Raw genomic sequence first — 21,805 nt, 5'->3', positions numbered from 1 at the left:
GACGGATTCTTACATGTATGTATAGTTAGTTCTAAGTTGAGGACCACAATCCCTTGTCTAAAATCTTTAGGGCTGGATTTGTTTCAGAATACTGCGTTTTTCAAATGTAAGAAATTAACATGGCGTGTAGATCGTATACAACACTTTAGTAGGGTCTCAATTAGCATTACGTGATCAGCACACGTTAATATTTCTGCAGCAAAATTTATGAATTGTCATGCAAATGAGATAAATAAGGACCATCTATAGCCCCCGATCTGGACTGATCAGGTTTTGACTCCAAATGGCTTCAGGTAAGATCAGAGTTTGCTGCCAGGGGAGTTACTATGTGCACGCATGTGTGTGTAGACATGCATATATTTTTTTTGAGAGCTCTTTGGATTTCAGAGTTGCAGATAAAGAATGTGATCCAGTACCAACATTTCATAAGTTAAAAAATAGTTAAAAAAATTTTTGTAATGTTTATTTATTTTTGAGAGAGAGAGAGAGAGAGAGAAAGGGAAACACAGAATCTGAAGCAGGCTCCAGGCTTTGAGCTGTCAGCACAGAGCCCAACATGGGGCTCAAATCCATGAACCATGAGATCATGACCTGGGCCGAAGTCAGATGCTTAACCGAATGAAAGCGCCCCGGTTAAAAAATAATTTTAAAAGATTATGTCAACATAAAGTGTGATATATAATCATCGTTTTTTGTTTTTTTTTTTTTCCCCTTGGCAAGGTGTACCTTTTACAGAGATTGAATCAAAACATTTGTGATTTTCAGGGTGGTGTGGAGTGGTAATCCTCAGACTCAAAGAATCTTAGACTTGAGGATGACCTCCTATTTGATACAAGAATCTCCTTTCCCACAACTCTGACTTGGCGATTGTTCAGGGTCACTTCAGTAATGGGTCCTCACATTCTAATGAATTCACTGTTGTACCCAAAAGGACAAAGCAGAATTGTTAAAGCTGGCCTTGACGAGCAAACCCTTTTTTCTCCTTCTTTATGTCATTTATTATTTTTGGCTTTCCAGGTACTTTTGGAAATATACACAAGGGCATTCAAAGTTCATTTTTAAAGGGCGCCTGGGTGGCTCAGTCACTTAAGAGTGCGACTTCGGCTCAGGTCATCATCTCACGGTTCACGGGTTTGAGCCCTGCATCAGGCTCTCTGCTGACAGCTTAGAGCCCGGAGCCTGTTCCAGATTCTGTGTCTCCCTCTCTCTCTCTGCCCCTCCCCTGCTCATGCTGTCTCTCTCTCAAAAATAGTAAGTAAACATTAAAAAAAATTTCAAAGTTCATTTTTAAAAACATGGATGACAAAACACCTCATGGTCAAACTGATGTGAGTTAATTATGTCTGCTGAGGACACTCTCCTCACATACTGATGAAGCTGAAGTACATGGGCTAGTTGAGCAGCCTGCGATGAAGGGGCAGCAGTAGCAGGGGCTGCTAAGGGACAGCAGTAGCAGGTGTCGCTGAAAAGATGATGTCCCCAACAATCCCTTTGTGCTGAGGATCTGCCCCTTTGTCCTATTTATTTTGTCCCAATTTGTAAGTTTAAGAATGTGAATTCTAGGGGCGCCTGGGTGGCTCGGTTGGTTAAGTGTCCGACTCTTGGTTTTGGCTCAGGACATGCTCATGGTTCATGAGTTTGAGAACCATATCAAGCTCTGCATTGACACTGTGGAGCCTGCTTGAGATTCTCTCTCTACCCCTCCCCTGAGCGTGCTCTCTTTCAAAAATAAATAAATAAATGTTTAAAAAAAGAATGTTAATTCCAGTCTGCACATCTTCAGCTCACATTGCTGATTCCTGCCTATCATTTGTTTCTTCCCAAATCTTGACTTTTTCTCTTATTTTTTTTAAAGTTCATATATTTATTTTGAGAGACAGAGCATGCACGTGTTGAAGAGGCAGAGAGAGAGAGAGAGAGAGAGAGAGAGAGAGAGAGAGAATCTGAAGCAGGCTCTGCCTGATGTTGGGCTTGAACTCACAGACCATGAGATCATGACCTGAGCTGAAATCTCTAAGAGTTAGTCGCTTAACTGACTAAGCCACCCAGGCACCCCTTGACTTTTTCTAATATTGACCTTACATCCAGGTTTTGACTCATTAACTCAGCACGTTGAAATCCGTGTGGTAGATACTGGAATTATAGAACTTTAAGGTGGCTTCTGACTTAAAGACCCTACCCCTTAAAGTCATAGTTCTGGACAGACATACGAAACACGTGATTGTGATATGTGCTGTTGTTTTGTTTCCACATATATTCAGGTGAGAATTCACTTCCCACCTAACTCTGAGAAATAGCTTTCCAAAGTCATCAAACCAAAAATGACAACAGAAAATTTATTCATGTCCCTACATCTGCCAAGGTGTAATATTTAAAAACTTTAAAAAAAAAAAAAAGAACATTCATTAGACTTCCAACATTCCCAAATTTACCTTTAAGATAAAGAAAATTCAGATTGCTTTAAAAAAAAAAAAAAAAACTAAGGTACTATTGTGGACATGATGATCTATGTATCTCTAACAATCTAAAACACATAGGCTCCTTTACGTGTAATATATAGATTACATGATATATAATCTATTATTATGGTAATGACACAAATATAGAGTAATTGTTACATTTCTCCATTACGTTCAGAAGAAATAAGAATCTCACACCTTTCATTCTAGATCGTACCGCTGCCATTCACGACGAAAGTAGTACAGAAACTACTTCATTTTACCAATAGCAGTGCTTTTGGGGGGTGCGGTCCCAGCCCTGGGATACCTGTATCGATAGTAGGAAACCAGCATTCTCTCTCGGACCTCTCCTTCGATCTTTTGGTCGATAACCAGCAGCATGACTCCATACAAGTACAGTGCTTCACACTATGAAGAGAGAAAGACAATGGCCCAACTCACAGGAGCTACGTTCTTATGGAATGAAGTTGACGAGGGTTAAAAAGAATCACTTTGTTCCTATTCCTCCTAAAGGCTTCATATTACAAGGAGAATGCAGATTTTCCCAAAGGCTCTCACCTTCTGTACAGAATGGGCTTTGAAAAATTTATGGGAAATAAATTTTAATTTGCAGTGATTACCTTTCAATTGGCCTATTTTTGGTATTTCGCTTGGGGCCCCAAATGGAGTCCCAACATTATGAATACTTCTAAACCCTTTACCTGTTTAATGAACTTTTCTTAAGTGACTATCACGTACTAGTTTCCAAGGCTACAGGTCTGGGATGCAGAAGATAAAGAAGATAGGACTGCACTGAGGAAGTTCACAACCACCCCATGACTTCCACTCACTTGTAATTCTGTTCAGTCTACTATGTTCTAAATTCAGATATTGTTGATTAGAAGAGAACTGTCAGTTTATTTGCTTCCCTTTAAAGAAGGGTACTCTGTATGTGTTTGGGACGTATGGGAAAAAAGTTGACATTCTTGACTTTCTATTTTAAGTGGCTACTATTACTTACTAGAAGCTGTTTTCCATCTTCATTGAGGAGCACAGTTTCTAAGGTTTGCTGAATATACACACCTTCATTGAGATCATCTAGATATCTAGAAATGAAACCCCAGGGCAAGTTATTCATTCTGATGAAAACATGACCACTTTTGAAGAAGGAATATAAAGATTTTTAAAAGATAAGACAAGACACCAGACATTCTGGCCTTCAAACGTTTGTGGCCCTTCATGCTCTTTAAGAATGGACTCGTGAAATGGAACTCCCAGTGGTTAGGGCCACAGGTTGCTAACACTGGCTACTCTAAGCAGAAAGAACCGTCTCTAGTCCCGATTTATGAATCATAAGTATCTTAGAAGTAACGTTATAAAGACATGGAATAGTTTAAAAACTGCTGAGTAATGGATTCTTAAGGGCTGAAAGGAAGAAAATACTGTGTAGTTAGGGATGAGATGGCAGGCTACGGTTACTAATGCTATAAAAATAAGCTTTTTCTCCACTTCTCCTAAAGAAGATGCTAAAATATGATCATAAACTACAGGATGGAAAGCCAGATGGCTTAATACAGAGAACAAACTGACGGCTGCCAGAGGGAGTGGGATGGGGTGGGGGCTGGGTGGGCAAAATGGGGGAAGGGGCGAGGGAGGTACAGGCTTCCAGTTATGGAGTCCCAGGGGTGAAGGGGGTGCTGCACGGCGACAGACGGTGGCTACTTGTGGGCACAGCAGAACTTACAGAGCTACCAGATCACTATGCTGCACACCTGAGACTAATGTAAACGTTATGCGTGGACTATGCCTCAATGAGGAAAAAAAAAGAAAAGAAAGCCATGACTCAGTACAAGCTGAGGTTATCGTACCGTTTCACAAGAGCAGGAAAGCATAACAACACTCTAAAATACTAAAGGTGACAAGTGCCACTGGAAGGAAAAGACAATTACGCACAGGAGAGGAACTCAGGAAGGCGTGCACGCTCTGGCACGTTCTTTTTCCACTATTTACCCCCAGAATAAGCTATTACTGAATTAATACCTGTTTAGGTCTACAATATATTTATGCACACTTTGAAAGGCTAAATAAAATCTGGTCACAATTTCTATGTGGTTTTCACGAAACTCTTCATCTAAATCCTGTAGCTCTGGCTTAGCTTCCAGCTTGCTTTCCCATAACTCTGGACCCTAAGAAGAAAAACACATTCATGTGAAACGTCAACAAAAGCATACTTGTTGGTAACATTTTCTTTTTTTTTTTTTTAATTTTTTTTTTTAACGTTTATTTATTTTTGAGACAGAGAGAGACAGAGCATGAACGGGGGAGGGTCAGAGGGAGACACAGAATCTGAAGCAGGCTCCAGGCTCTGAGCTGTCAGCACACAGCCCGACGCGGGGCTTGAACTCACGGACCGCGAGATCATGACCTGAGCCGAAGTCGGCGGCTTAACCGACTGAGCCACCTAGGCGCCCCATGTTGGTAACATTTTCTAAACAGTCTTTTAAAAACGTGTTCCTATGCTTGAAAAAGGAGATGAGAAATTGAAAGAGGAGCAACAGAAATAACAGACAGAGATAACAGACGCCTAGATACGGAATCCCCTTGAAAGAAACAAAGTTGGATTGTAACCATGATCGGCAAGCTTTTAAGTGTGGGGTCCTTCACTGTAAAATACGTTTCACCAAAGTTATCTTTTTAAAAGTGTGATTATGTTATGTTAGGGCTTCCACACAACACCTTTATATTATTTTCAAATTAGTTAGCTGACGCTAAATGTGGTATAAAAGCTTTCCTCTTTAACTCTTTCTCCATAATTACTTAGCCTCTCAGGGTCCCACACTTCCCAGAGAAAGCATGCTTTTGTAGGAAAGATAGCGTTCAAAATGCTATGGAGAAAGGTTACCTTAAAATAGCTGAAATCAAAGATGATATCTCCATACTTCTGTAGATCGGCTCGGTCTTTAAACCTGAACACAGCAGGGATAAACTCCGAGAGCCTCAGAAGTTCAGCAATGATGGCATTACCACAGGAAACAATCCTTAGGATTGCCTGGCCACACAGGTTGTTCTCAGCTAGGAAGTCCAACATCGTGCGGATGAGTGCCTGGCCGGGAGGAATGTTTCAGTGGCTTCAGAGCTGAGGTCTGTAAATCATTAGATGAAACCAGGTCTGCTGACAGATTGGCTGCTCCATTAAAGGACCTGTATCCCAAAAGAAAAGTATAAAAAAAAAAAAAATCTCCATTTTTAAAGGGAGCATATGTAACACATGCATGAGTTCCGACATGAGGGAAGGGCCTTTATTGTCCACTCCTCCCGGTGTTCCATGTGGATGGACTTTGCTAAGTGAACACTCTTGGCCTGTTTTCAATCCTTTATTCACTTCTCCCCATGAGAAAGGACCTGATGCAGCTGGGAGGAGCCAGTGAGCATCGCAGTTCCAATGTGCCCTATGTTGGGCACTGATTATTAAATTGTCCTTACGGGAGTTGTCTTACCTTTGCTAACGCCTGTTTTACCTCTGGAAAAGAGAACTGTGCCTCAAATCCACTCGAATTAGGTGAGGGAGCCACCTTGAAAAAAAGTGTTTCTCATACGGAAAACACAGGAGGCCCTTGTTATCAAGGGTAAGACATACCTGAGAAATACTCCTGAGTGACGCTAAAGTAGAGACAAATGTTTCATACTGAGCGGTGGAAAAGTTTTGATTAGAAAGATATCTCGGAATGATGTAATTAAAACGTATGAAAGTAAGTTCCGTACTTACCCCCAATTCAGAGTAAAGTTGCAACAAGGACGTACTAACTCAAGGGACATACCAAGAATGCGCTGAAAGTTGATCTCACCAAATTGTAATTTTGATAATACATATTTTGTACTTCATAGCTGACTTTCATAGCATGATCTTAGAAAAAGGTAATTTTTGCAACAACAACAAAAAAAATGTTTCAAGGCAGCATTCATTTTCCCAAAGGCCTCTTCCCACTCTTTTTTTCAAATCATTATCTTTGAAAGTGTTAGTTTTGTCATCATCTTCGCTGTATTGCTCTCCTCTACTTGTTAATTTAGCTAAGTCATCATTGGGTCAGCTTCATGCAGGCCTGAATTATTTTTCAACTTCGTGAAGGCTTGTGTACTTCCTAACATTTGCACTGGCACTGTGTCCTATCGACACGACATTAGCATTAAGAAGAGTGACCACCAAAAACAAGAATTCAGCCCAAGAGACTCTTTAGTACATGAATATCTGCAAGGGAACTCATCTTACAAGTGATCGTTACCATTTTTATATCCATGCCAATTTTTACGTTCATATGTAATCTTCTGGCTGCAGGGACTCAAAAAGTAAACAGTAAAATAGTGAGGACTTCACTGTACGCAAAACCAGAATGTGGGAAGACTTTGGACAGGAGAGGGCTTCCTCTGAAGCCCCAGCAAAACATTCCCCAACCCTTGTCACATATTTTCAAAGTTCACTCGCGCTGAGCTACTTCGTGTAGTTATCTTTTGTGTAACCCTTAAAGGTTTTCTTTTTTCCTCTTATAAGTCTCTTCTTATTGATTCAGCATTTAGAAATGTCTTCATTTCCTAGGATGCTGTTGACTCTCCAACAATAATTCCCTTCCTCCTTTCCCTTTTTTCCTATAGAGGACAGAACAGGTGGATCCTTATTTTCTCATTGCCCCCGAATCTAGGCTACACATGTGACTCAGTTTCGACCAAACAGACGTAAGAGGTAGTCTACGGCAGACCTGATAGGAAATTTTTTTTCCCCTCCTGCGATAAGGAGAGAAGCACATGAAATTTCTCTCTTTCCTCTATCCCTCTTCTTCTTGTCTTTGAATGTGGCCCAATGAACATGTCTTGTCTGAAGTTTCAATAGCCACCTTGAGACCATGAGGTGATGAGCCTAAGAGAAAAAAGGCCCCAAACCTGCAGATTGTGCTTTGGAAGGAAAGAAAGACTCTAAATTCTTGTTGAGGTGACTGACTCATTGATTCAACTGTAGCACCACCTATCTCTGTAATCCTTGTAAAATGAACTGTTTTTATGCTTTATTTACTGCTAGTTGGCTTTGGAATTATTTGTAGGTGGAAGCATTCCTAATGCTACAGATTCATTCATTCAGTAAATAGGCATCTAGTGCCTACTATGTGCCAAGCACTGTTTTAGGACCTGAGGCTACTTCAGTGAACAAAACTAAGTTCCTGCTCTCTCTCATAAAGCCTGCATACTATTGGGAGTGGGGAAGAGACAATAAACAAATAAATACATTAGGTATCAGCCTGTGATCATTGCTGGGAAGGAAAAAGCATGATAAAGAGACGGGAGTGTGTGCTGTTTTAGTTTGTGAAAGCCTCTCTGATAAGATATTTGAGCAGGGACCAGAAGGAAGTGAGGCAGCAAGCAGTAAGGGTATCTGGGTGTTGTCAGAAGCCCCTAAGACAGTCCCCGAGGCCCTCCTTCCCCTAATTCATGCCCTGTGGAGGCCCCTCTCCTTGAGTGTGGCTTCCTATCTCTTAAAGAACAGAATATGGTAGATGTAAAAGATATCACTTCTCAGATTAGATTGCAAAAAACCTGTGACTTCTGGCTGGGGCGCGTTCCCTAGCTTGTTTGCTCTGGGAGAAAGCAAACTGTCATGTTGTAAGAGAGCCCTGTGATGAGGGAGTGAGAGGCCTCCCAACAACCACCTGAATGAGCCTGAAAAGGGACTCCCCCCCACAAACCGAGCTGAGCCTTCAGATGACAGCATCTATTCACAGCTAGGCTGCAACCTCCCAAGAGCCCCTCAGCCGAACGCACCCAGCTAAGCCACACCAACTGATTCCTGACCACAGAAACTGTAAGACAATAAATGTCTTTTGTCTTAGCCACTAGGTGTTGGGGTAGTTTGTTATTTTACAATAAGTGATGATCTGGGAGAAGGGCATTCCAGGCAGGATTTACAAGTAAATGCAGAGGCCCCAGGTCAGCAATGCACTAGATGTGTTTCGGGAACAGCAAAGTGGCTGATGTGGCTGGTGCAGAGTGAGCAAAGGATAGAAGCACAGATCAGAGGAAGTGGATGGGGTTGCTCCAAGAGCAGGGACTGCTAAGAAGCCATTACAGTTGTCTAGAACTCTCTCCAATGAGGGTATCCTTTAATATACATTAAGGCATAAATTATTAACAAGCCCTTTCATTTTCTCATGATGTTTACTTGTGAAGGCACATTGATCTCTAATAGGCTGAATTTCAGATAATTTCATTCCACCTCTTTTTTTTAATTTTTTTTTTAACGTTTATTTATTTTTGAGACAGAGAGAGACAGAGCATGAATGGGGGAGGGTCAGAGAGAGGGAGACACAGAATCCGAAACAGGCTCCAGGCTCTGAGCTGTCAGCACAGAGCCCGACGCGGGGCTCGAACTCACGGACCGCGAGATCATGACCTGAGCCGAAGTAGGCCGCTCAACCGACTGAGCCACCCAGGCGCCCCACATTCCACCTCTTTCAAAGTAAACTCTACCCTTAGCGTGGGGCTCCAACTCACCCCAAGATCAACAGTCACATGCTCTACTGACTGAGCCAGCCAGGCGGCCCAATTTCACTCCATTTTTTTTGCACTGAATGGGTGTGGCTGGGAAAATGAGACAAGAAAAAGGAGGAAATAATGGCAAATGGGGGGGGGGGGGGAGAAAGAAAAAGTCACTGAAGTCCTCTGAAGACCACCAAACTAACCCAGAAAGATCTAAGGTCTGAGGATACCAGGTCTAAGCAGGAAGAAACTCCAGACACAACTGCAAGGTGGACAAGCTATGTTTCACTGCTGTAACTGCAACCAGATTCTGGATACCAACACAGGCCAGACAATGGGACCATGGAGAAAGCATCTTTAAAGCAAAACACGATTACCTGCCTTCTTCCCTTCCCTGCCCAAGCAAAAAAAAAAAAAAAAGGATGAACAGATACACTCAGCACCTGCATGCACATGGTCAGGTTAGCTTAGGCCTGGGATAATGACATGTCAAGACTTTTGTGTATCTGCTTCTTATTGTAATCCTTAAATCCTTACACTGTTGGCAACATTCAAGATATTATTTGGTTACATTATTTGGTAAATACCCCAAGGTTGGCTGAAACACTTGCCCTAAAGAACAGAATCTAAGAACCAACATTAAAGATGCCTAATCATGTTGCAGTGATTTCAGAATTATGTGGCTTTATAAGGTGCTAAGACTTGGTTGAGATTTTTAAAAAATCACTCTAGAGTGAGGTGCAAATAAACACTGCAGAAAAACCCATATTGAATCTTCTATTCAGTGGTTCTTTTGCTGCTAGAGATGAAGAAAATTCATAAAGACCAGTTTTTCTCAGTATATGCTGCATTACTATTTGGCATGAAATGAAACCAGAAATCCCACTCAATTTCCTAATTTTCTTTTATAAAGCACCCAAAAAGTAGCTGTAACTTTATTTTTAAGAATTTAGTGTGTGGGGGGGGGGGAGGTTGGGGGGAGAGGGGAAAATAGGTGATGGGCATTGAGGAGGGCACTTGTTGGGATGAGCACAGGGTGTTATATGTAAGTCAATTTGACAATAAATTATATTAAAAAATAAAATTAAAAAATTATTTGAAATTTACATCATGTTTAGCTTTATGCAAAAGTAACCATCCTGAAACGACTAGTAATGGTAAATATGTGTGTATATTTTGTAAATTTGTGTGTATAAACACATGAGGGATTGAAAGTGAGTGTTTAGATTAGAATGAATAATATGTACTAGATATACTCATAAATGACTTTCTAAATGTTAAAAAAATAGAATTTAGTATGGAACTGTGTTTACAGTTCGGAAAGTAATCCTAGACAACAGACAACATGTTTCAAGAATGCAGCATGGCATCATTATACCAATTACTGAGTAAGTACAGAACTGAATTCTGAAGGAAATAAAATTGTCCGGGGACAAACCGCTGTTTGCCCTACTCAGAGGACAAAAGAACACAGGTCTATTTTTATCCTTTCATAAGATCTCAGTTCCATAAAAAAGGAAGCACTGGTCTCCACCTATCCATTATCAGAAACAAAATATAATGGTTGTTGACCAAGATAAAAGTGACCGACAAATCTCTTCCAGAAAAGTTCTAAAATGAGTCTGATCACTCTAGTCCCATTCATAAATCCTGGGACAGGAGAAAGAGAAACGGGAGGTGCTCCTGGTCGTGGGCCAGTAAGACCTCTCCGTTCCTTCCCCTGACTCCATCACCTATGTTGGAGTAAGCTCCGTGCATTTGGAATCGGGACACCCGGCTCCATTACCAGCTCTGTGACTTATGTTTTCGACCGTGCGACCATAAACCAGTCAGGGCCCTTGGAACTGATTTGAGAAATGCAAAGAACTTTGGCACCAGCATGACACAGGTGAGGGAATTAAGGTGCAGAAAGCAACAATGACTTGCTCCAACTCGCAGCCCACGGCATTACCAGAATTCAAACCCGGGTCCATCAGACTCTACGAGACTTCGCGAACCACTCAATTTTCTCGAGGGCAAACGGAGGGATAACACTGTCTACCCAGCACGGCTCCTGGAAACTTGGAAGGTACAGATGCGGGCCAAGCAGTTGAACATCACTTCCTAAAGCGCCCAGGCGGCGTGGAAAATTCTGTGCACCTAAGTGGGGATGAGGAGCCTGGACTGCGGCCCCGCCCCAGGAGGCCCCTCAGTCCTCCAAGCCGGGCTCTGCATCGAGATCGCACCGCACGCCGCAGACGCCCCTTCGGCCAGCGCGGCCGGGCCAGGGGCTGGGGAGGGGCCGGGGGACCGAATCGAGGGCGCGTCCCGCCCCAACTCACCTGTCACCCGGGCCACGCCAGGGCGCACGTGCAGGGCCGGCGATCGCGGACTGGGTTGGCACCTGGGTCCCCACGCCGCCCTCTCCGCACGCGTCCCCTTCTAGACGCAGCCCTCGATCGCCAGCCTGCGGGACCCCCGCTTCCGCCTCTGACTCCCCTGGCGGTCACATGATCAGAGGGGCGGAGAGCAGGGCGGGGCGTCATGTGACCGTTCGCCGGCGCCGGCTGATGACGCGAGAGCCCGCGCTCGCGGTTTCAGCGACTAGAGAAGGGAGTTGAGGAAGGAGTTGGGGTCCGGGTGGGGGCAGTCCGGGTGCAGCCAGAGAGAGCTGGGTCGGACATCCAGGTAAGGCAGAAGCGAGGGGTGGCGATGGCGAGGGTGGCGGGAGGTGTCGCCTCCCTCTCGGGCCCTCCGCGGGTGCCCTGAGCTGGGGTCCGTCCACCTGGGATACGGTCCTGGCTCTGCACGTTAAGCAGTGAGGCTTGGGCAGGCTGCCCCCCTTCCCGAGACGCCATCTCTCCGTCCTTCTGCCCTGGTAGGGAACTGATCACGAATTCTTGGTGCAGATTAATCCAGTGGGAGCTGTCTTTAGAAGCAGGGCCTCAGGCAGGTCGTTTAAATAAGCTCTTGTGTCAGTTTCCTTTTCTCTCCTATAAATGGTTGTGAGGATTAGGATAATGAGAGTGAAGCGCCGGAGCACCCGTTTATGGGGAAATGGTGGTTGCTGTTATTGTTGTCAGTCTCAGTTCTTTATTGATCGCCGGTCTTGTGAGAGGAGCTGTTTTGCATGCTGTAGAACGTGTCAGAGTTCTAGTTTAAGCTGCTCCCAGAGTGAGGGAGTGGTAGCCACGTGAACGAATAGTTGTGATGAGTTTTATAATAGAGTGTGTGTGTGTGTGTGTGATGGAGAGAGAGGGAGGGATAGTGGTAGCATGGCGGGGGTGGGGCAGGCAATTGCTTGTATGGATAGGAGAAGGCTTCATGAAGAAAGAAGTATCCTTGCATCTTGTAAAGGGAGATACAGCTCTGGCTGGACTCCTCCTACAGGTCCCCATGGACTTAAAGGTCAATATAGTGTCTGTAAATTGTTTGCTTTGTGCTTACCACTGTGATGTACAGAAAGATAAGAGAGGGAAACAGTATTTAAAAATTTTTTTTTAATTTTTTTAATTTTTGAGAGACACAGAGAGCTCCGGGGGGGAGGGGGAGGCAGAGAAAGAGGGAGACACAGAATCCCAAGCAGGCTAGGCTCCAAGCTGTTGGCACAGAGGCCGATGCGGGGCCCAAACCCACAAGCTGAGCGATCATGACCTGAGTTGAAGTCCAACACTTAATTGACTGAAACACACAGGGGCCCTCCGGGGAAACTTTTTTTTTTTAATATAATTTATTGTCAAATTGGTTTCCATACAACAGCCAGTGCTCATCCCAACAAGTGCCCTCCTCAATGCCCCCAACCACTTTCTCCTCTCCCCCACCCCCCATCAACCCTCAGTTTGTTCTCTGTAGTTAAGCGTCTCTTATGGTTTGTCTCCCTCCCTCTGTTTGTAACTATTTTTCCCCCTTCCCTCCCCCATGGTCTTCTGTTAAGTTTCTCAAGATCCACATATGAGTGCAAACATATGATACTTGTCTTTCTCTGATTGACATTTCGCTTAGCGTAATACCTTCCAGTTCCATCCATGTTGCTGCAAATGGCAGGATTTCATTCTTTCTCGTTGCCAAGTAGAATTCCATTGTATATATAAACCACATCTTCTTTATCCATTCCTCAGTTGGTGGACATTTAGGCTCCTTCCATAATTTGGCTATTGTTGAAAGTGCTCCTATAAACATTGGAGTACATGTGCTCCTATGCATCAGCACTCCTGTATCCCTTGGGTAAATTCCCAGCAGTGCTATTGCTGGGTCATAGGGTAGTTCTATTTTTAATTATTTGAGGAACCTCCACACTGTTTTCCAGAGTGGCTGCACCAGTTTGCATTCCCAGCAACAGTGCAAGAGGGTTCCCTTTTCTCCACATCCTCTCCAGTATCTATAGTCTCCTGATGTGTTCATTTAGCCGCTCTGACCGGCGTGAGCTGGTGTCTCAGTGTGGCTTTGATTTGTATTTCCCTGATGATGAGTGATGTTGAGCATCTTTTCATGTGTCTGTTGGCCATCTGGATGTCATCTTTGGAAAAGCGTCTATTCATGTCTTCTGCCCATTTCTTCACTGTATTATTTGTTTCTTGGGTGTGGAGTTTGGTGAGTTCTTTATACATTTTGGATACTAACCCTTTATCCGATATGTCATTTGCAAATATCTTTTCCCATTCTGTTGGTTGCCTCTTAGTTTTGTTGATTGGGGAAACAGTATTTTTTAACAAATATTTATTTTGGGAGAGCACAAGTGGGGGACGGGCAGAGAGAGAGGAGGAGAGAGGATCTGAAGCAGGCTCTGCACTGACAGGCCGACAGCACAGAGCCGGATGTGGAGCTTGAACTCCCCAACTGTGAGATCCTGACCTGAGCCAGAGTCCCAACGCTCTACGGCCTGAGCCACCCAGGTGCCCCGGAAACAGTATTTTTAAGTTAGCTAATAACTAGTCCTGCCTGAAGCGAATCTTAGACCTGCTGAATGTTTTTGTCTTTCTCCTTCCCCCATTCATATGTTGAAATACTGATGCCAGTGTGCTGGTATTAGGAAGTGGGGCCTTTGAGAGGTGCTTAGGTCTTGAGAGTAGAGCCCTCATGAATGGGATTAGTGCCTTTGGTAAAAGAGGCTCTTCAAGCTCCCTTGCACCTCCGACCTGTGAAGAGGAAGACTGAGAAGGCCTGGGGGCTATGAACCAGGAAGAGGGCCTTCAGAATGCAACCCAGCTGGCACCTTGATCTTGGACTTGCCAGCCTCCGGAACTGAGAGATAAATTTCTGTGGTTTATAAGACACCCAGTCTGGTGTCTTATTACAGCAGCCCGAATGGCCTAAGACAAGGTCTGTTAGGGGAGGCAAAATAACATGCTTGGGAAGAACTCAAGAAACCTCGTTTTAAACTTCCTTGGTAACCATATGTTCAGGGAACAAAGAGATTATTCTTACTGGGGAAGACTCCCAAGTGGAGGTTGATTTAAACCTGGGTTTCTCAACCACTGCGTGATTGACATTTTGGTCCTGATGATTCTTTGGGGTGGAGGTGGAGGCGGGTTGCCGTCCTGTGAGTTAATGTGCTTAGCTGTGTACATAGTGGTAGAAATAGGGAAAAGTGCGTCTACGCCATCTGTCCTCTCCATCCATTCTCTTTGCTTCTCAGTCTGAATCTTTTCCCTGGAAATACTCCAGCATTACAGAAGGAAGTTTTCCCCAGCTCTGTGCAAGGGCAAAGTTTCATTCGCGTAATGTGAATTTTGCACGCACATCATAAGGATAGCTATCATGTGCTAGGTACTTCCCATTTATCCTGGATTATATTATTCCCTGTATACACTGTGTGTTTTTGTCAGCTCCCGCTGCTATTGAAAAATAGCATAGACTGGTGGCTTAAACAATAGAAATTCATTTCTCACAGTTTTGGAGACTAGAAGCTGGAGATTGGGGCGCTGGCATGGTTGGATACTGGTAAGGACCCTCCTAGTTCACAGTAGGCCACCTTCTTGTTATATCCTTACAAGGTGGAGAGAGAGAGAGAGAGAGAGAGAGAACTCTGGTGTCTCCTCTTCTTCTAATAAGGACACTGATCCCTTCCTGAGGGCTCTACCCTCAGGATGTCTAAACCTAATTACCTCCCAAAGGCCTCATCTCAAAATACCATCACCATGGGGGTTAGGCTCTCAACATACAAGTTTGGCGGGGGTTGAGATGCAGTTATTTCAGTGTTCTCCGTACTTGTTTGCTTCTAAGAATTATCTGGGGTTATTCACAAAAATACTGGTTTCCTAGAGTATCCACTAGGGACTCTGATTTAGTAGGTCTGAGAGAGTACCTGTATATAAATCTATATTTCTTTTTAAGTTTTTTTATGTTTATTTTTGAGAGAGAGAGAAAGACAGAGTGTGAGTGGGGGAGGGGCAGAGAGCGAGGGAGACACAGAATCCAAAGCAGGCTCCAGGCTCTGAGCTGTCAGCACAGAGCCCGACATGGGGCTTGAACTCATGAACCATGAGATCATGACCTGAGCTGAAGTCGGATGCTCAACTGACTGAACCACCCAGGTGCCCCAAATCTATGTTTTTGAGAACCATGTCAACTGATTCTTAAGATCAGACAAGTTTTAGAAAACTACAACATTTGATTTCAATAATGCTGTGAGATAGATAGATAATTTCCTTCAGACTGAAGATAGAGAAGGTCAGCAACTAAACCAGGGTTGTGAAGTTTTAGGTAGCATGGATGGGACAGAATTTTCAGGCATCTCTGCCCATTGTCCATTCTTGTAAGCACTACTCTGTACTGTCGCTTACAGTGTTATAATGATGAAGTTGATGGTAATATTTGCTTCCACTTTTAAAGATTTATCTGGTGGGCATTATTTTCAGTGTTTTATTATACACCTTAACTCATTCAGTTCTCACAGGAATCCTTGAGCTAGGCCCTGGATGATTCCTATTTTAGGAGAGGGAAAAATGAAACACTGAGAGGTTAAGTAATTCGCCTGAAGTCATTCAGTTACTCAAATGGCAGAATCTGGCTCTTAACTGAGGTAGTCTGGTTCTAGAGGCTACATGCTTGACCACTACTCCATATGGCCTCCATATTTTTCTCTATAATGTAGAAAAATTCTGCTTTTACTGACAGAGTCTGGGATGTTACCAAGTCTATAAATCTGTTAGAACCAGAGGACTGTCAGGAATTTATACCAGTATCTATATATATACATTTTTAAATTTATATTTAATATATTATGGTTTTCAGAATTCAATATGCATATATGTCAGATAAGTTAACAACTACAGATTTTGGAGTTCTCTGTATTAAACGATTTTACTTTTACTATCAGTTTTTAGAAAAATGCATCAGATGAATAGTCTACTTTGTCTAACCCCTTTATGTTTTAGGTTTCATAAAACTATGCTGTTGTTGAATTCTTCAGAGAACCAAGGAATGTTTTAAAAGAGGGTATTCTCCCTCCTTTGAAAAACGAAGACCCTTCCCCCTTGTATTGAGCGCATCTGTGTTTGGTGGCCCAGATGACAGCACAATGCTTTAGTGTCCCCTCCAGGGATGGAGAATGTTCGTAATAGTGTGGCACTTGTGGGATATTAGATACATTCATATGGATGTTTATAGCAGTTTTATTTTCTTATGCAGTTATTATTCTGACCCCTAAATCTTATTTTATTGTGTTTGAAAACTTAGGTGATAATTTCAAGATGCCCGGACGTTCGAGTTCAAGTTCAGGCTCAACTGGTTTTATATCCTTCAGTGGTATAGAATCTGCTCTCTCCTCTTTGAAAAACTTCCAATCCTGTATCAGCTCTGGAATGGACACAGCTTCTAGTGTTGCCTTGGATCTTGTGGAAACTCAGAGTAAGTAACAAAACTTATTTCTTTTGTGTTTACTTTGAGATAACCTGGTGTGGAGGCATTCTAGGGATATGAGATACTGCTCACCTTTTGAGTGCTCTTGGGGCAATCGCTTAATCCCTCTGGGCGTCTGTTTTCTCATTGTGTTCTAAGTACCGAATAACAATGTACTGAGAATTAAATGAGATTGACTTATTCATGTTTCTTCAAATAGTTCTATGCTAGAAGAAACTGCACTAGAAATTTACGGGTTAAAACAGGAAGGTTCCTGTCCTCAAAGATCATTCAATCTAAAGTATGTGACATTTGTGAACTGTAAGGTATGCAAATGCATTATAATAAAGTTATTTTGCAGTAGTTCAAGTCTTAGTGCTTGATAGACTAAGCTTATGCTAGGGGTACCAGCTAGGAAGGCCTCTACCAAAATAGGAGAGTTGAGCTTTGATGAACATTTTTCAATCAGAAGATTTAGAAAGATGTTATTTGCTTTCTTTGGATTAGGGTTGTTTTTATTTTGTGTTATATACAGAGCAGGGGAGCAACGGATTTTTGGTTGTTTTTAATATCGCTAGTTTTTAGCGATTTGATTGTGATGTGCCTTTGCATGATTTTCTTTGTTTATTGTGTCTAGTGTTCTTGAAGCTTTATGGATTCGTGGGCTTATAGTTTTGATCAAATTAAGAAAACATTTTGCCACCATCTCTTCAAATAGTTTTTGTGTCCCTCCCCTCCCTTCCCCTTCTGGAACTCTAATTACACGTGTATTGGACAGCTTGATAGTGTCCGTAAGTCACTGAGGCTAGTAGTTGATTCTTTTCAGGTCTTTTTCTGTCTGGCTTCAGCTCGAAGTGCCTCTTGCTGTGTCTTCAAGTTCATTGGTTTTGTCTTCTGCAGTGTCTACTCTTGTTAATTCTGCGCAGTGAATTTTAAATTTCAGATACCGGATTTTTCATATCTGGACATAAAAAAGAATTAAATGGAATCTTATTTCTGTCTTCTATCTCTCTTCGTTATGTTCATGTTTTTCTCTGTATTCTTGAATATACTGAACATATTGATAATACCTGATTTAATATCCTTATCTGCTAATTCTGTCTTCTCTTGTCTATTGCATCTTCTTCACATGGACATTGTGTGTGCTGTGTTGCTAAGTGTTTGGATTTTGTTGTCTTCCAGTAAAGAATTATGGCATTTGTTTTGGCAGGCATCAAAGTAATTTGTGGAGTAGGCTAATCCTTTCCAGGTTAACTAAACTTGGTCAGTGCAGGTCAAGTTGGTGTAGATTTATCTTAGGGCCAATTTTGCCTTGTTACAAAGCTTGGCCTTCCTGAGTCTCTGTTGATTGCCCGGAGGGTTCAGTGAGATAACTCCACTCCACTGGATGCAATTTGAAGCTCTTCCCATCCTGTGTGAATTCTGGGAATTGATCACTGTATAGCTCCCAGCACTTTTTTCTTAGTAGTTTAGGATTGAGGGGATCTCTGCAGGTTCCTTGAGCGCTTTCTGTGCATAGCTCTCTCCCAGTGCTGTCTTGAAAACCCCTGTTGTCTTAGCCTCCCTGAACTCTAGTCTCTGTCTGTCCTTAGTCCTTGAAGATTTGCATTCCCTGCTTGGATTCCTCCTCTCTTGTGTAGGGAGGAGGGCAATTGCGTGACTTACCTAACTTGTTTTTCTCTTTCTGCAGGACTCAGTTCTGCCCTGCCTATTGCCCCACTGTCTGAGAGCAGCTGTCAGTTTTTATTTCATCCAGCTCTCTAGTCGTTCACTGCAGGGGGGCCAACTCCACACTCCAGTTCATTCATGGCCAGCAGCAGAAATCACCCATAATTTTTAGTGGGTAGCCTTCTAAAGTTCTTAACCTTGACTTGAAGTCTAACTTGGATAAAAGTCATAATAAAATCTTCAGCCATAAGAGAGAAGAGCAGTTGACTATGTTGGAGAGCAGTGACTGGATTGGAACAAATTAAAGTACAGAAGAGCATGTGGGAAAGTCCATGAATTATCTTTGTAACAGAAATGCTCCCTTTCTTCACCTCTAAGATTAGCACCCTTTCTGTTTCCCTTCTGGGTTGCCCAATTTCATCACAAATTAGAATGAACTTTGTTAGAAGAGATGTTAGTGATCACTGAGGTACCATTTTCTCACTCCGCACTGCAATTCTCTTGTTGGTAAGGGGGATTCTTGTTCCCAAGAACTTGGAGGGAACTGATGTGTATTGTTTCGTTTCCCGTTGGTTGCATTTTCCTATACCAGGTGGTTGTCCTTGTTCAACTTCTAGCTCATTTGAAATGGTCACCTTTCCCTGTGCTATGTTATAGGATGTGTATCTAGGCAATTGACTTTTACTGTTGCCATGTCTACTCCTTTTTTCTCCAAGTGTGTTGGTTATTCTGGGAATACTTTCTTTTTTTTTTTTTTTAATTAAAAAAAAAATTTAAGTTTATTTATTTTGAGAGGGACAGAGAGAGAGGGAGACAGAGAATCCCAAGCAGACATCACTGTCGACGCAGAGCCCGACATGGGCCTTGAACCCCTGAAATCGTGAGACCATGACCTGAGCCGAAACCAAGAGTTGATGCTCAACTGACTGAGCCACCCAGGTGCCCCTGGGAATACTTTCTTTCTTACTTAGTTGGGAAATGAAATTTCTTACATTAGGAGATTTTTCAGGTAGCTGGGGCTTATTTTTCGGATTTTTAAATTTATTGTGTACTCTTCTGCTTTCTTAGGCAGAAGTACTAACTTAATTTATCAAAAGTGTTGCTGTTAATGTCATCTTTGAGCAGTTGAATTCTCATAAGCCCTTTAAGTTTAGTTAAATAAAATTGAGGAATGGCCCTTTTTTTTTTTCTTAAATCTTATTTATTTTGAGAGAGAATGAGAGAGTGCATGCACGTGCACTCAAGCTTGTGACCAGTGTGGGGAGGGACAGAGAGAAGAGAGGACCCTAGGCAGGCTCCGTGCTATCCGTGCAGAGCCACACGCTGGGCTCGATCTAAGGAACCACGAGATCATGACCTGAGGCGATATCAAGAGTCAGACACTCAACCGACTGAGCCACTCAGGTGCCCCTAGGAATGGCCCTTCGAAAACATTAATGTACCTCAGGTTGTGTCCTCTCTCCTCTCTGCCAGGAAGGGAAGGGTTTGAAAAGAAGGAAAAAAGAGTTTTGTCAGAAACTCCTACTGTTACAGGCAGTTGCTCTTAAAATGTGAGAATTAAATAGTTGGTCTCTGTACATATCTAAATTAATATTTTAAAAGTGCAAAATCAAAACTAATCAGTAGAGCAAGTCTTTGAAATTCCTTTATGTGCTTATGCTGCCTCTATTCACGTCTTTGATGTCACCTGTCACATGAGAGGCCTGGGTTTGCAAGACTTGCTTTTCAGAGTTGATTTTTTTTCCTCCTAAGTGATAGTTTTGCAGTTACCCACAGAGTAAGGGATGGCACTTAATTGTGACTGTGTGGACCACAGTCATACTGATCCATTTTTTTTTTTTACTTCAAATATATAATTCTTTAATTTTGAGTAAATAGATATTAAAATTCAGGGTTCTTTTTTTTCCAAAGGAGGGCATAATATAAAGCTGAATTTAAAGAAATGCATACTTGTAAATAAATATTTGGACTGCTTTTACTGAATCCTAGGTGTTTTAAGTTGCTGTATGAGAAATTAAATACGTTCTCTAAGATCTAAATAGAAAATAAACAATTTAGCAAGGCTTCATTAGATCTGCTTTTCTCCTGATTACTTTATAACATAATTGCACAAAGCAGATGTATGCAGTGAGCTTTTCTGTGGCATCTATTCTCATTAGGGTAGCTGACTCTTAATTTAAAAATCGGCAGTAGTCTACCTCCTTGGCTTTTCATGTGTTCCCAGGTAAGCTCCGCCCCCACTTAAAATGCAGTAACATGCCATATCCTGACATCCTGAAACCAGTTAATGTTTTCTCTTTGTCTCACGGTTGTTGTTGTTTTTCGTATTTATATTGTATTTCGCTGTGTTAATATGTCTGATCTTCCCTTTGAACCTGGTCTCCTTGGGGCAGAGACCCCAGGGTGCTCATCGGATGTTTTCAGAGGTTGGGACTTAATTCGATGTTTGTCAGGTGTTGAGTGTGTATGAGTTACGTAATAAGTGTCTTTGAAGACTGTTCTCCAAATACAGTTATTTGAATCCACTATGTAGAAAATTAAGTTGTTTTCAAAAATTAGAAATTGTGCGTTTTAATTTGTAAACCTAGTTTTTTAAGGCTTTGCATTTAATTTTTGTGTAAGAGCTAATTCAGTGCATCAGAACCACTTAGAGAGCTTGTTAAAACACAGATTGCTCAACCCCACCATCAGAGTTTCAGTAGGTCTGGATGAGCCCAAGAATTTGCATTTCTAACAAGTTACCAGGTGATGCTGATGTTGACGCTGCTGGTCCATGGACCTTACTTTGAGAACCAGGTGTAATCATCATTTCCTAGTTGGCAGGAAACTTCCACCACTAGGTGGCACCAGAATACTTCTTATGAGGTGGCCTTTGGCCTTAACGATGGGTTTGTTGACTGCGGAGTTCAAGATTGTGCAAAAGGTAAAATCGCTGAATTGTTGGCATTTTGTAGCTTAGAGCCTGAGTTATTCCATCTATCTGAGAAAACAAACATGCTGACTGTATCAGACCAGAGAAACTATAGGCCTATTAAGGTTACATTTCAAGATGAACTCTTCCAGGAAGGAGGAATAACCGCACATTTCCACTAGCTTCGTTTTCAATTACGCAGGCTATTCATTTGCCAGTGATAGATGTTGACCCTGTCATAAGACAGAAACATACACTGCCGCTTTGTTATTTATTACTCTGAGTTATCAGATCTTGATTTTTGTTGTTGATTTCATTTAACAACCACTCTTAAAAAGGTTTACATGTTCTGTTCACAAAAATATGTCATTTTGTCCTTCTACTAGAGGGCCAGTAGTGTTTGGGCGGTTTTAGGAGGTTAAAAAGTGTGAAATGTGCTTTCCTTTCCCAA

General features: G+C 42.4%; 2 protein-coding genes across 4 annotated transcripts in view; one reads left to right on the top strand and one right to left on the bottom strand.

Moving 5' to 3' along the window:
* WASHC5 (WASH complex subunit 5) overlaps positions 1-11,465 on the bottom strand; it is a 63,859-nt gene extending 52,394 nt beyond the window's left edge. The window contains exons 1-5 of one of the 2 annotated variants that reach the window (XM_053208208.1): positions 11,279-11,465; positions 5,341-5,639; positions 4,479-4,624; positions 3,460-3,544; positions 2,767-2,867 (exon numbers count right to left, since the gene is read on the bottom strand). In XM_053208208.1, the coding sequence (XP_053064183.1) occupies positions 2,767-2,867; positions 3,460-3,544; positions 4,479-4,624; positions 5,341-5,526 (518 nt within the window). In that variant the 5' untranslated portion in view covers positions 5,527-5,639; positions 11,279-11,465. The remainder of the gene's footprint in view (positions 1-2,766; positions 2,868-3,459; positions 3,545-4,478; positions 4,625-5,340; positions 5,640-11,278) is intronic. The other variant, XM_015084747.3, reaches the window with a different exon arrangement.
* Positions 11,466-11,473: 8 nt separating this feature from the next.
* Positions 11,474-21,805, top strand: part of NSMCE2 (NSE2 (MMS21) homolog, SMC5-SMC6 complex SUMO ligase) — a 213,861-nt gene continuing 203,529 nt past the window's right edge. The window contains exons 1-2 of one of the 2 annotated variants that reach the window (XM_027063925.2): positions 11,474-11,624; positions 16,614-16,784. In XM_027063925.2, coding sequence (XP_026919726.1) covers positions 16,628-16,784 — 157 coding nt within the window. In that variant the 5' untranslated portion in view covers positions 11,474-11,624; positions 16,614-16,627. The remainder of the gene's footprint in view (positions 11,625-16,613; positions 16,785-21,805) is intronic. The other variant, XM_027063924.2, reaches the window with a different exon arrangement.

This window comes from Acinonyx jubatus, chromosome F2 (assembly GCF_027475565.1).
Source record: "Acinonyx jubatus isolate Ajub_Pintada_27869175 chromosome F2, VMU_Ajub_asm_v1.0, whole genome shotgun sequence".
NCBI lineage: Eukaryota > Metazoa > Chordata > Mammalia > Carnivora > Felidae > Acinonyx > Acinonyx jubatus.
This window is presented reverse-complemented; position numbering and strand designations above follow the sequence as displayed.